At 41.3% G+C, this 15,429-nt stretch overlaps 1 protein-coding gene across 1 annotated transcript in view; it reads right to left on the reverse strand.

The window, feature by feature from the left end:
• LOC109932135 (teneurin-3) overlaps positions 1–15,429 on the reverse strand; it is a 793,882-nt gene that overhangs the window by 105,005 nt on the left and 673,448 nt on the right. The window contains exon 16 of the mRNA XM_048594011.1: positions 1,275–1,421. Coding sequence (XP_048449968.1) covers positions 1,275–1,421 — 147 coding nt within the window. The remainder of the gene's footprint in view (positions 1–1,274; positions 1,422–15,429) is intronic.

Raw genomic sequence — 15,429 nt, forward strand, 5'->3', positions numbered from 1 at the left:
TCAGCCTTCCTGCTCCTCTGATGCTGCTTGGCCTGCTGTGTTCATCCAGCTCTACACCTTGTTATCTCAGCTTCCAAGTAAGTGTTGCAGTGAACTGTTTTATTATTTCAAACAAGGTGTACCACCTGATATCCTGCATGCTGGGAAACATGTCTGCAACAAAAAGGTGATGCAACTCCCGAATTTCTAGTCATCCTAAATGTCATGATCATTTTCTCAGAGATTTGAGTTTGTTAGAACTCTTAAGCGGTTGACCATTTTTAAAGAGATGGAGGCCTTCTTCAAAAATATCTCACAAGGAGACAATTTAGCATTCCACTGCATCAAACAGTTGACATTACTAAAAGCTTGCTTTGTGTGAAAAGTTAATCCTTGGGAGTATTTCAATGCTACTGATTTAATTTGTCCAATCTCTTCCAATCCGAGTACAAGTATCAGATTGCCCTGTTCATTAAAACGTATATTTTAGAATTCTCTAAAGGCTCAAAAGATTTCCCAGTAACAGCAATGTGTGTAGGATGTGTGTGTGTGTGTGTGTGTGTGTGTGTGTGTGCGTGTGTGAGATTTTGTGTGTGTGTGTGCGTGTGTGTCTGTCTGTGGTGGGGGGGAGGGGCGAGAGAAAGGAGAGGGTGCAAGGCTCCAGCTTTGATCCCTCTTTCAAGTTAAATTAGCTGATTTTAACTGGATTTGTGGAACAGATATAACATTGGTCTTCACTATACAGGAATGTTATTGCCATTGAGCCGAAGTGCTGGAAACGCTTATGCAGATAATGCATGACAGCAGGTTGTGGCTTAAACAGTCTGTCAATGTTAACCAAGAGAATAATATTGCCCATTTACTTTGAGTATAAGTTAGCGACCAGTGTCTATGAGAAATGAGACCACTGAAGGATTTTTGCTGGAATTAAGAAGGTGCTTTTTAAAATTTATATTATCACATGAAATAATGCACCGATATGCTGCTACTGACAGGAATTTGATTCCTACCTCCTGACATTAATACAGCAACATGTTGAAATGGTTTCGCTGCGATTCTCCAACACCATTTATTCGCCTTTGCTATAAAATTGTATTTGAGCTGTACATGGCTCAACTCAATGATTTATTTTAATTGCGTCTGTTTAACATGCATGAAGGCTCCAAAGAGTATCAAAACATTCCTCCAAAGAAACCAGCAGTTTGCAGAAAAGCTGTATAAATGTTTCATTTCATTGGTGTCAACTTGCATTTCAGGCATGACCAGTTGCAAGGGTTGAAAATCTGTGTTCTTACCTCCTTCGTTGTCCTTGCTATCAGAGCATGCAGTCTCCATGGCAACATCACACCCGGCACCTCTCCACCCCATCTGGCAAACACAATGCCAACCATTTTGGTCAAGGGTACACCTTCCATTACTATTGCAAAGGCCAGGGCAACCCTCTGAGAAAAGAATACAGAGGATAAATACTAAACACATTGCTCTAATGCTTTGGCATGCAAATAAACACTAATGGAAGTTCACTAGCTACAAGCCTTTTATTGAAGCACAGAGACCATAATTTCACATGGATAAACTGTACCCTTCTGCAATGCAAATGTATGTCACTCTTTGAAAGACACAAGTACCCTTTAGCTCTAAAGAGCAGCAAAGTCATTGGCTGAATGGTAGTTGCTATATTGGATCCAAATGTGTAATCTATGCATCTCCCAATTGGGTGGTGGAGTACAGTGAAGTTACATTTCGATTATGCTACAAACGGGGATCTTATAAGGAATTTCAAGTTATCTTGTAATTCTTTTGAATAATATGGTCACCAAGGAAACCAAATATATGAATCCGGTGTGCGCTAATAAGAGTGACAATAGAATAAAGAAAGTAATGGAAAGAAGTGTGAATTATACAACCAAAGGTCTTTTATAATGATGACAATAAAGTGAAATTTTATTCTCATTCTAGGAAAATTCAGTTGAAGGGATCCCCTGAATGCAAGGTCATTGGGATTTCCTCATAACAGTGACCACAACTTGGCTGATTCGGCTTTCTGCTGTTCTTCCAGTAAAATGATGGTGATGGAGTGGGAGCAAATCCAAGCAAACTGTGCACGTGGGTTTCTCTCGGCTAAACTCTGTGTTACTACATAAAATGGTACCTTTCCACCTTTCAGAATTGGATTCAAGTTCAGTTAAGGCGAGGAGTTAAAGATTCCATTACTGTTGTTTCTGAAGAAAGATAATGAATTGCAGTTCTATCCATTACAAAGTCACCGTGAAGAGATGGCCAACATTCACCATAAATCAATGGTTCTGAGGCACTCATAGTATCGGCAAAGTGACTACTGGACTGAGTCGAGGTTCCCTGAAATACAGAGGAATCTTGGCTGCTGATGAGGACTGGGAAGACTCTCTGTTCTTTTACTATTCCAAACATGGAATTTCTGACTGTCTACTGAACATGAGAGTATTTTTAGCATTCTAAAACTCCAAATTTAGCCATCAAGTTTTGAAAAGGCAAAAAATGCCTTACAACACAACCAATTACAAATATTACAACAGAAATCGAAGAACTGAACACTGGCTCCAGCAGAAAGATTCCCTTGTGAGTGAGGGAATCCGGGAAGGTTAAAAAAGTGAGAAACATGAAGGGCATTTCATGCATCTACCAATTCTCCATCCAGTTCCGAGGAAAGGTCAGTGAACCCGAAACATTAACTCTGATTTCTCTCCACAGATGCTGCCAGACCTGCTGAGCCTTTCCAACAATTTCTGTTTCACAGTGGGCCAGGGAAGAGCTCCTCAGGGTCAGCGACCTTACAACTGGGGAAGGGGCAGACGGTGGGGCAGTGGGGAGTTTGGTTATTCAATACAAAGAAAATAAAACCAAAAGCAACAAATGGTTGGTCAGTAGCTTCCTTAGTGCAGTTAGTTACCTCCCTGAAGCTAGACATGTGTCAGGAAAACATGGCCCAATCTGTTTGCGGCCATAGGGGTTGTATCTGAGGTATGTCTATCATACCTGACCTGAAAGGTCCTTTACCCATTGTAAATAGGTACAGAGTGGAAACATGCAACTTCAAAATGCTGGAATTTTAGCATTTTCCACTTCTGTTGGAATGTATTGGCTTTCCTCATGAACCATTCTGATCTTGGATGAACAACTGTGCCATTGCATGTTTCTACAGCAGCAGTATGGAATGCTGAACATTATTTTCTTTCACTTCACCAATTTTCACCTCTTCGTTTCCAAAAATCCTTCCCTCAAGCTGGCATAAGGTTCCACAGATGCCAGCTGACCCATCCTCCAAGATCCTCATTCTGGATATTCTTCATGGGTGAGGCTAGATAGTTAACTCTGAAGGACCTCTCAATGCAGCCCTAGTCTAATAAAAATCCTCACAGATATGCTTGATCCAGCAGGAGTCACTGGACAGATCCACCATTCCTTGCTTATAAATCATTAAGTGATGATCTAATGAAAATTGAGGCATTTAAGGTAATCATTTAATTTGATGGGATAGATAAGCAGAAACTATCTCCAGCAGTGGAGAGAGTCCAGTAAAAATTGAAAAAAGCCTTAAGTCCAGAAGCAGGTTATATAGAAACGACTCCTGGAAGTATTTCTTCACTCGAAGGATTGTAGAAATCTGGAACTCTCTCCAATCAAAGTTAGGTCACTTGAAAATTTCAAAACAGTGATGGGGTAAATTTTTGTTAGGTGAGGATATTCAAGGTGGGCGGATGGAGTTAAAATACTGAGCAGCCACCATCTGTATGAATGGCAGGACTGGTTCCAGTGTTGAATCACTTAACTCTGTTCCTCCAACAATCCGGGATGAAAACTGGCACTGATGTTCCTTTTCCTAGCTGACAGAAAAGAAACTGAAGCCAAGTGCAGCCCCTAATTGGCATTTGTGCAGAGATAGGGGCATAAAGAACTGATTAGGAATTCAATCTGGCTCTATGTGCTCTAGATCTATGTCAGGTGGGAGTTTGTATGCATTGGGTTTCAGCAAACCTAAACTTAAAACTTTGAGATTTGTTTCTGAAAAATTAGTGGACCTTACATACATTTTCTAAAATGGCATTCTTTCTTTCCATTTTCATCTGTGTTTATTCTCTTGGAGACAGCTTCTCAACACAAGAGGGTAGGACAGTTTGCTTGACACACATTACCTACCAGCAACCCCCAGCCCCCCACCTCGACTCTGCCCTTTCAGCACACCAATTCAGCTTTAGCCATTTGGGGGGAAGAACCATATTTATTTCTGTCTCCTGCCATTATCCTCTCAAAGTGCAGAGGGTATCTCTCTTTATTGTGGGGCTTTCAAGTTTCTTCTTATTCATGTGAAATTATGGCAACTGAAACAGATGAACAAAGCATAGGTAAGGTATTTACAGTTATACTTTATCGATTATAAAAAGAAAAAAAAAATCTTTCAGCTTTGAAAATTCACATTCCTTTCAAAGGAGTAAGCAAAGGCTAGGAAACAGTGAGAGCGCTGAACACCTAATTAAGACTGCGGATGGACTGAATGGGACTGGCAAGGTTTTCAACAGAAACAGCAGCTTGGCATGTTGAACAACTTAAGACAGACAGAATGTAATAACCATAAGAACCACAATAAACATAGACTAAAAGCCTGAACAGAAAAAATAAATTAAAACAACTTAAAATTTAAGAAAAAAATTCACGCTAAATGACGTGCTTGAAGACAGATAGCGGAGAGGGATTGTTTGTAACAATCTCCCTAGGGCTTTTGTCTTTACCTTTGTATCCTATCTTGTCTGCTATTATGGACAAGGAGGAAAATTGTGGAAACATAATTAAAAATAATGGCATATTCAGAATCTGTATTTATACAAACAGAAGAAAAAGGATGCTCGCAGTTACAAAGATGTGAGTGAGTCGAACAAAACTCCTCCTGATGCTCTTAATAATGAAGTCAGGTTTTATTGTCGAGGCTAACAGCTTAAGTAAGACATGCCTGGAAATGCAGCTGTAGGAACATTTCTACAAACTAAGTAACATATTTCAGAAACTCTGTTAACAAACACATAAATATTATCCATGAATGATGAGGCAGCATGATCATTAAACCTGTATTAAATTTACCCCAAGCCACTTAACAGTTTCACACAAAGCTGCAAACAGTACTTGACGTTGTTACGAATGATTTCTTCTTCCATGATGAAATTACTCCTCCAAAATTTTGCATTCTGTGACTCATTTTTTTTCTCACTGCATCAACTAATGTGTAACAGGGATGAACTGTTCTCAGTTACTTTTGAGCAATTTTGCAGTGCTACAGTACGTGAGTTAGCATGTGTACCACCAACAACAATGAGACAGCAAATGAATCTGAAGCAAATCTATTTCCAGCTAATTGACTTTCAAAATTTTCAGGTACTAATTGCTGTAAAAATATTGTAGACATAACTCCGTATAAATGCCTCATTAATATATTATCTGTCAAAAGCCTGAATAATGAAACCATGATAGAAATATGTAAAAAATTTGGTTACTTATTTACTGTATACACAGGGACAGCATAACAAAATCAGAGGAAAAAAAACATGCAGTACCTTTAACTATCTTATCCAAAAAGTGTGCTTTGGAAATAAAACATACAGAGATTTAAAAATAACATCACACAGAACTGCTCAGAACTGCTCTCTATAACTCTTAAACTGCAACTGTTCCTGAAGTATAACCTTGACACCTTATTGTATACAACATACAAGATTCTCAGGACTTGAATCCCGTTGTAGCCTAATCTTACAATTAGAGCTACAATGCTCAGGGATGATGATTTTCACACAAAAGACAGTGTGGGTATTTGGAGTTAAGATGCAGATCAGCACAGGGCTTTCCAAAGAGGAGCTCAGGACCCCAAGTGGGATTAAGAGTTGGAATTTTGGGGTCTCGAGCTCGGAGGCAGCCATGGTCGCCCTGGGACTTTGATCGAGTTAGAATGGTGGAGCTCCTGCTCGAAAAGTTCCCCCTACTTCACCCTTACAGCTTTCACTGAAGGGTCATGACAGTTTTCAAGTCGCACTACAGGGTCACAGTGGGAAAGAGGTTTAGGAAACATTGATCCAAGTGAATGGTGCAATAATTTGAGAGAACGGTCTACTTCAGTTCTGGTGTTAGGATAGCCATCTGGAGTGAGAAGCGCAGCTGGTCTCTACCCCCCTCGCTGAGGGTTGCTGAAGCTAACTGGAGCCTCCAACCGGTTAACTGCCAAGATCAGAGAATGGGGGAACAGATTGTTCCTCTATCTCAAATCTTTCAAAGCGATCCTTATGTCTTCTTCTGGGGTTTGACAGTAATATGGCTGCTCTGTTCAAAAACGACCAAATGACAGGGGAAGTTTTACAAGTTTAGTTTAGGCGCTTACTTTTTTACAAATCAGAAAGAAGTAAATGACATGATGGCTGTAAAAGGCTTGGCAGGTACATCAAATGATTGCTTTGGAAAGAACTTGGGAGTTGAAAAGAGTCTGTGGAAGATTTTCCCTGCCAAGTATTGGTTCGTTCATTAAAATAGTAGAAGGATGGCCTCCTATCAGTAATACTAGCTAAACACTCAAACATGTTTTAAAAAGTAGGTGGGGGGGAGGAACTGCCCTGGTATTATCATTGTTATTACATTCTTAATATAATTTTTGATATAATATGTTGAAATAACAACACTAATTATCCCTCAATAAGAATTTAATATACATGTAGCTATTTGCGATCTGCTAGTGAATGCCATATAAATAGAAGTTCTATTTTGTACGGTACTACTACACATCATTTTGAATTCAGCACACGCTATGTTATTACTAAGCAACCAGAGAAAGTACTGTCCCTATTTCTTGGTTCACCACATCACCAATAATTAGTCTTAAATATTTTGATATAAAAGTACATGTTAAACCTATTTATGACATTGTAACAAAAAAAGTGGTGGTGGTGGGATGTGTGATTTCTTTCATTCATTCGTGGGATGAGGGTGTCACTGGTTAGGCCAGGATTTATTGCCCATCCCTAATTTCCCAGAGGGCAGTTAATAGTCAACCACATTGCTGGGTGTCACATGTAGGTCAGACCAGGTAAGGATGGCAATTTCCCTTCCCAAAAGGCATTAGTGAACCACTTGTTTTTTTTTGACAATTGACAGTGGTTTCATGGCCACTGTCAGACTCTTAATTCCAGAATTTAAAAAAAAGATTGAATTCAAACTCCACCATTTGCCAAGGCAGGATTTGAACCCAGGTCCCCAGAACATTCTTAGGTCTCTGAATTAACAGTGCAGCAATAATACCGCTAGGCCTTCGCCTCCCTCAGATTTAATAGGGAGGGAGAGGATCCTGGATAAGTCCAGGGTGAAGGCCTATGAAAGTCAAATCCCTGCCTTTGTCATCAACTCCTTGACTGGCCTTGACTGAATGGGTGCTGGCCTCTGACTGTCTGGTAGCTCTTGGTGTATTGGATTTCAGCCTCCAGGGATCCTTGATATCTGGGGAAGACATGTTGCTGGACTGTTGAGTGCTGAAGTGGTACAAGTTGTGGCAGGCCTGCCTGAAAAGAGGTTATGCAGGGCTTTTGCAAGCTCTCCAGCTGAGACTCCCGACATCGCCTGCAGAAAATACCGCCCAAAGGTTCAGTGGGATGTGAACTCTGAAACACATTTTATCCAGTCTGCTTTCTTCAATTGCATGCCCAGAAACGAAGGAGGACACAACGTGCTGAATTTAACTGGATTTGCTCCATTTCGGAGAGAATCCTGAACCAGGGCTCATGAATATGAGTGAATTCAGAGCCTCTTTTCACAGAGAATTGTTAGACTGTGGAACTTGTAGAAATGATATGCAACTGAGGTTACCAGCTTTGATACAGTGAAGGAGAAGCTTGATAAACGAAAAAGGGAAAATGAAATGGAAGGATATCTTCACAGGGTAGGAGGAAGAGGCTGGGAATGGGCTTGTGTGGAGTATGGATACAATCTGGGTGAAATGGATTCTTTTAGTGCGGTCAATGCTATGTCATACTGTGCATACGTAACAGGAAGCCTAAAAGAACTTTCCACTTAATTCAATTCCTCTGCTCTTTCCCTACAATGAAAGTACCTCCAGCTAAAAATTGGAGAGGCTAAAACCATAGATTTTGGGCCCTGCTGAAATGATTTACCGAGTTCCAACTTCAGCCCTCTTCTGAGCAACTGTGTTAGACTGAACCAGAATATTTGCTACCTTGGTGCTGTACCTGACCATGAGATGAGATTCTGACCAGACAAATCTGCAACATCACCAACGTTGCGCACTTCCACCTCAGACCAATATCCAATTCCACCTCCTATCTTAAACAACCTGAGGCTGAAACTCTTATTCTTGCCTTTGTTACCACTATGAACTCTTAGATAGTCTCCCATTTTTTACACTCCATAAACCTGAAATCATTCAAAATAAGCTCCAACGCCAGTGTGTCCAAACTCAGATCAAGTCCTCTTCAACCCATTATCTTTGTGCTCACTGATCTGCAGTGGCTCTGGCTAAAGACTGCCTCTGTTTTAACATTCTCATCCTTATTTCCAAATCTTCTAAAATCTCATCTTTCTACCTCTGTGCCTCACTTCCTCTCCTTTGTCCTTAATATAGTCCAGAAAATCTAACTGTTTGGTCTACCTTTGTTGCCGACTGTTCTCTAATTTTCTTTGCTTTAATGCCTATAACAAATTATGTATCCATCAGTGTTTCTTTAAGGCATTTGTGTCCTCGACAAAACCGTTTTTAAAAACAATAACAACGGAATTTCCCTTTCAAGTTGGTATTGATAGCATGACAACTGGTCTGTAGCTCATATCGTGTTTACGTTAAAAAAATGAAGCATGATTATATTCTGCTCAAACTTCGTAAAAGATCTAAAATGGCTTTTCATTTTAATCGTCTTTTGCCCCTGCTACAAGTGGACTGAGTTCTTGCTAACAGCTCCTTTTTCCCCATAGACCACTGCTTCAGTGCACGATAGCTTAGCATCCGACTCATAGCCAAGCTCAGCTTTTGTCTTCACATCGCCATCCATTGTGAAGGCTATCTATTTCTATGAATAAAAGATACAGCTGAACATGACCCTTGTGGCTAAAGTGATCAAGGGGTATGGAGAGAAAGCGGGAGTGGGATACTGAAATTGCATGATCAGCCATGATCATGTTGAATGGTGGTGCAGACCCTAAGGGCTGAATGGCCTACTCCTATGTCGAACTGAAGATGCTGGAAATCTGAGACAAAAACAGAAACTGCTGGATAACTCAGCAGTTCCGGCAGCACCTACAGAGACAAAACAAGAGTTAATGTTGTGAGTAACTTCTGAAGAAGGCTCAATGGATGTGAAACGTTAACCCCATTTTCTCTCTACAGATGCGACCAGACCTGTTGAGTTTCTCCATCAATGTTCCTGCCTAATTTTCTACCTTTTGTAACATTGCCTTTCTGCAGCACCACCTTGACTCATCTACCACTGAACCCCTCCCCTCAGCACCATCTTTGATGTTTCTCTATGCATGGAACTGCTTGTCTCTTTGCCAGAATCAGTTCTCATCAGATTCAGGCTTTCTGGCCCCATGTCTGAGGAAGCAGCTGCTGGAGCAGAGAGGGGACCATGTGAACTAAATGTGAGACAGATTAACACTACAAGCAGATAGCAAGTGATTTCCTTACCCTTTGCAGTAAGCCTAGACCCCTTACAACCAAAATAATTGTTTCTTTTTATATCCCAGATAATGCCTTTGCTCCTTTTAATCCTGATCTTTGATGACCTTTACCTTAATCTTCTGGTAATATTTCACTGAAAAATAGCATTGAAGCCCTCAGCAGATAAAAGCCCCAGGTAGACGTGACAACCTTTTCAGTTAATTGCTTTTTGACCTCGATCTCTAATAGCTACTCCATCTATTATGATCAGTGGGTATAACATCCAGCTGATGCCACAGTGTTGGACACTGAGTCCAAGCCTTAAGTGCCAACTCAAGTGCTGAGGTAAAACAATGTGTTAAGAATACATTTCCCTTCAGCAGATGACTTCCTTCACAAGGTTAGTCTATCATTATAATAACATTTTATTTTAGTTCAGCTCAGGAGTTGAAGGAACTCAGCATCGATCACTCCACTGTCAATCTTCGAGCACTGTAACCACTGCTGTAAAAATAAGAAACAAAATTGCATTATGTCTTGAACTCAATTCTTATTATGGAAATGATACGCCAGCTGAACTGAATTTTAATTCAACCTCATGAACGGATTTTTAATTCCCTTATTATTCAACTAATTTTAGCAGTTTGCACTCAGGAGTTAGTCTTAATAAACGCATTGAGTAACCCACTGGACTGAATTACGCATTGAGTGCTTTCCCTGGAGTATTCCATTATCATTTCAAGGGATTTTTTTTGCAGCACTGCAGTTTTGGATATACAGACAGATAAGGGTACAGCAGATCTAAATTTAAAATTTTGCTGTGCTATTTTCACCATTGTGAACTACACAGGACACACAACAGGGAAAACTGTTTGACCCAACCAGTCTGTTGCTGTTTATCTATCACACAATAAATTGTTGCCATCTCATGCATCTGCCCTTGTCTTTTTGTTGCCCTTTATTTCAACCAGTGGCCTTCCCTTAAATGTTTTTATTCGATCTTAGGATACAGCCAGCACTGACACAAGGTTAGTAAATGTAGCTCATTGGAAACTGCCCTGGAGAAGTGGGTGGTGAGCTGTCTTCTTGAACTACCACAGTCCATGTTATGTAGGTGCACCCACAGTGTTGTCAGGAAGGGAGTCCCAGAATTTTGACCCAACAACAGTGAAGTAATAGTAATGTAGTTCCAAGTCAGAATGAAGTGTAGCTCAGAGAAGAACTTGCTGGTATCGCTGTTCCTGTGTATTTGCTACCCTTTTCCTTTCAAATTAGAGAAATTGCAAGTTTGGAAGGTGCTTCTAAAGAAGCCTTGGCAGATTGCCACAGAATATCTTATAGATGGTACACAATGTTACTGCGATGGAGGCAGTGAATGCTTGAAAAGCTGGAGAGAATGCCACTTAAACAGGCTGCTTTGTCCTGGATGGTGTTTAGCTTCTCACATATTTTTGCAAGTGCACCAATCCAGGGATTGAAGGGTATGTTATCACACTCCTGACTTATGCCTTATAAATGGTTAATTGGTTTTGAAGGTCAGTAAGTGAGTTGGATGCTGCAGAACTCTCAGTTTCTGTCTTGCTTTTGTTGCCGCAGTGTTTACATGGCTGCTGAAGGATTACTTGCAAAATAACGTTGGTGTAAATTTCAAAAATGGGCGATATTGTTGAATGTCAAGAGAGATGGTTAGATTTTCTCTTGTTGATGGTCATTGCCTGGTACTTAAGTGATGTGAGTGTCACTTGCCACTTGTCAGCCCAAACCTGGATAACGTCTAGACCTGGCTTTATCTGGGTACAGACTGAGTCAGTATCTGAGGATTCACACAAAGTACTGAGCAACACACCCCACTTCTGGTCTCACACTGAAATGAAACTCAGTTTTGCAGCAGCTGAAGGTGGCTGGGCCTGGGTCATTATACTGAAGAACACTGCATTAATGTACTTGGGGATGTAGGGAGAGAAAGATGATTGGTGTCCAACAACCATAACCATCTTCCTCTGTGAAAGGGCTGCATCCAATCAGTGTCCAGTCATTTCAGTTTTGCCAGAGAGCTGCTTGGGACCACATTTAGTCAAATGCAGCCTTGATGTCTAGGCCAGTCACTCTCACCTCCTTCTAGAGTTCGTGCGTGGACCACGCGTGTAACAAGGCTGAAATGAGATCAGGACCTGCGTGCCCCTGCAAGAACCCAAACTGAGTATCGTATGGAGAGAATTGCTGAGTGGATGGAGTTAGATAGCACAGTCAATGACACTGCTCGTTGAGAGTACACAACGTGGTGCTCACTGACTGGGTTAGATGTGTTCTGCTTTCTGTGGACAGTATATATCAGGCAACATTCTATAACGTTAGATGTCTTGCAGCTTGATTAAGGATGCTGCACTGGTTGCCATATTGACATGGTTTCTATCAGCAACTCCACAGGAAAATTCATGATAAGCCTATATCTCTCCGTTGTGTTCCATTCCTTCAGAATTTTAAATTATTCTTCTTGAAGTCATCCTGTTATTGCTGAGATAATAAGAGTCCTAATTTTTCAAGTCTGTCTTGGTATTACCTTATTACAGGCAGCATTCCCAAGAAGCTCTACTGTGCCGTTCTCATTGTTTCAACATTCATCCGAGAGTTTGACGTTACAAATTGCATGTGCTACTTCAATGGTTGTTTCAACAAGGTTTTAGACAGATTCCCCCTTGCAACTTAACTTTCATGTTCTGTCTCTTTTGTGAAAAAACAAATTTTAGTAACTTAAGACGTTGTTCATTTGAGTTATGATGTGAATCTGAAAGCTTAAATCCCTTGTTATTCCACATTACAACTTTCATCTGTTCAACACAAAATCATTACACTTTCTTAACTAAACGTAACACTGCACATTGAGAGATGAAAATTCACTGGAGACTTTTTGGTCATTTTTTGGCCATTTAGCCACCTTATTAATAATTTGCTGTTTCACTTTTCCTTCAGAATTATTTACAAAACCTCCAGGTTTTAGTATTGCCTGCAAATGCAGGCACCAGTCTCTCTAGCAATATATCCAAAGCTTTCCTGAGTACAGGGAATAGAAGCAGCCTCAGAAAAAAAATCCTTCCAGCACACGCAGCCATTCCGAGGAACTGCACTTAACTCTTCATTACTTTTCCCTTTTTTCCCTCCATTTGTAAGTCCAATTTTCCCTCTTACACCTAACTCGATGCTCCTTAATATTCACTACTAATGTCCTTTGTGCAACTTGCCAAACCTCGTTGAAAGTTCATACACCACACATCACTGTATTTCCTTTGTTTTCATTTATACGTGAAACATGGGTGTCGCTTATTGGCCAGCATTATTGCCCATCCCTACTAGTCCATGGGAAGGTGATGGCGAGGTACCTTCTTGAACTGCTGCAGTCTATTTGTTGTGAGGACACCAACAATGCTGTTAGGGAGGAAGTTCCAGGGTTTTGACCAATTCTTGTATTCACCATATCTGTTATCACCTTCACATTTGTCAAGCATTAACATCCTTTTTAAAATCATTCATCGATAATTATCTTTTGGTTTCCAAACTGTGCCTTTAAAGATTCCAGGAATTCCCTGATCATAGCTGTTAAAGAAAGTAGCCAAGAATTCTGGGTTTTTGTCACTTTCTGTTTTTAAAGAATGACTTTTCATTAGCTACTCTCCAGGCCTTTGCTATACCTGTGAAAGAACGATGGAAGTAGACACTTATTTACATTCACTACTCATGTGTAAAACATGAAGAATGGCTGCCTACTGCAGAAACCACCATTTTTCTTTAGTAAAAGCAGGCAATAGAGGAGGAATTCCTGACACCATCTGCAGACATCAAAACAGAGATAACGTTTCAAGTCCAGTATGGCTCCTCTTCAGAACTGAAGAGGGCTAGAAAATGTTAATTTGAATGTTGCTGACTAAGGAGGAGGAGGAGCAAGTGTAACTGAAGGTGAGTGTGCCCCGAGCAAAAGACAGCAGGTGCTGATGGTAGTCGAGGAAAGATATCGGTGCGGAACACTTGTTAATAGCAGAAAAGAAGTTCTCTGTTGAGAAAGAACTCATGCAACAACATTTTGTGGGGGTTGGGTGGGGAAGCAAGGGAGAAAAGGTGTAATTGAAATGGAGGGCAGTGTTCAAACTCTAAAGTTGTTGAACTCAATGCTGAGTCCTGAAAAGTGCCAGAGTGGAAAATAAGGTGCTGTTCCTTTAACTTTCTTTAGGCATTGAATCACTGCAGCAGGCCTGGGCCAGAAATGTTACCCTTAGAGCAAGATGGTGCACTGAAGGAGCAAGCAAATGGAGGCCAGGATTGTTCTGACAGTCAGAGCACAGGAGTTCCACAAAACAGTTAATCAGTCTGCATGTGGCCTCACATAGGGTGGCATGGTGGCTCAGAGGTTAGCACTTCTGCCTCACAGCACTAGGGGACCCAGGTTCGATTCCAGCCTGGGGCAACTGTCGACGTGGGGTTTGCATATTCTCCCTGTGTCTGTGGGCGATGTCCAAAGATGTGCAAGTGAGGTGGATTGACCATGCTAAAATGCCCATTGTGTCCAGGAATTTGCAGGCTAGGTGGGTTAGTCATGGGAAATGGAAGGTGAGTGGGAGGGATGCTCTTCAGAGGGTTGGTGTGGATTCAACGGGTCGAATGGCCTACTTCCACACTGTAGGGATTCTACAAAATATAGAGGAGCCTGCATTGTGCGCAGTAAGCATACCAGAAGAAATTGTACCTTTAATAAATTGGTGCTTTGCCATGGACAGGAAGGAGGTCAAAGGGCATACGTTACAACTTCTATGGTTGCAGTAGGAAGTGCCTATTTTGTTGGGGAATAGGGAGACAGGTATTAAGAGCGACAAAGATCTTTGTTTATTTTTCTGGCTACAGGCTGCCTACCAATATCCATTGCTACTCTCTCACTTGATTACATATCTTCATACTCTGTTTGCTGTAAAGGCTTTCCCAGTTTCTCCGTTTCCAGCTTCCACAGTGGTACTTTCCACAGGTTTTCCTCATCTCAATGAAAACTCCCCTGCATTCCCCGTTATCGCCCCTGTGATTGACAGTCTCCTGCGCGTTATTTCTGATCCAATTTCTGTGTTAATGCTCTCACACCTTGCTCTCCCTCCAAGAACAACAACAGGGTTCCCCTTGTCCTCATTTTTCACCCTGCCATCCTTTGCATACAAGGGATCATCCCCTGCTGTTTCAACCATCTCCTCAAGCAGGATGCCACAACAAAACCTATCTTCCCTTCCCCACCCTTGTCAGCATCCCTCAGGTACCATTCACTTCACGACACCCCTTCATCAATTGCCTTTCGCTTCATCTCTCCTTGCTGTCCAAGGCCCCTTTTCACACACTTTTCATTCTATCATTTGTCTTTTCTTCTGGGCAACCTCGCCATTTGTTCCATTTGCTCCTCCTCCTGCTTTGTCAACAACATAAAAAAAATTATTTTCCAGCCTAAAGCCAGTTGAGGTTGATTGGATCGCCGAGCTGGTTTGTTGTTCCGCAGACGTTTCGTTACTGTGCTTGGTAACATCCTCAGTGCAGCCTCTGATGAAGCGTCGGTGTGTTTTCCCGCCTGGTTTTTAAACTCTTGGGTCCGTTGCGATGGATTGCCTCACTTCAAGGTTTCCTCCGGAGTGGAATGTATATGGGGTCGAGTTCAATGTGTTTATTAATAGCCTGCTTCGTGGAGTGCCACGCTTCCAGGAATTCTCGCGCTTGTCTCTGCCTGGCCTGTCCCAGGATCTTGGTGTTGTTCCAGT

Source organism: Rhincodon typus, chromosome 3 (assembly GCF_021869965.1).
Source record: "Rhincodon typus isolate 14 chromosome 3, sRhiTyp1.1, whole genome shotgun sequence".
NCBI classification, from domain to species: domain Eukaryota; kingdom Metazoa; phylum Chordata; class Chondrichthyes; order Orectolobiformes; family Rhincodontidae; genus Rhincodon; species Rhincodon typus.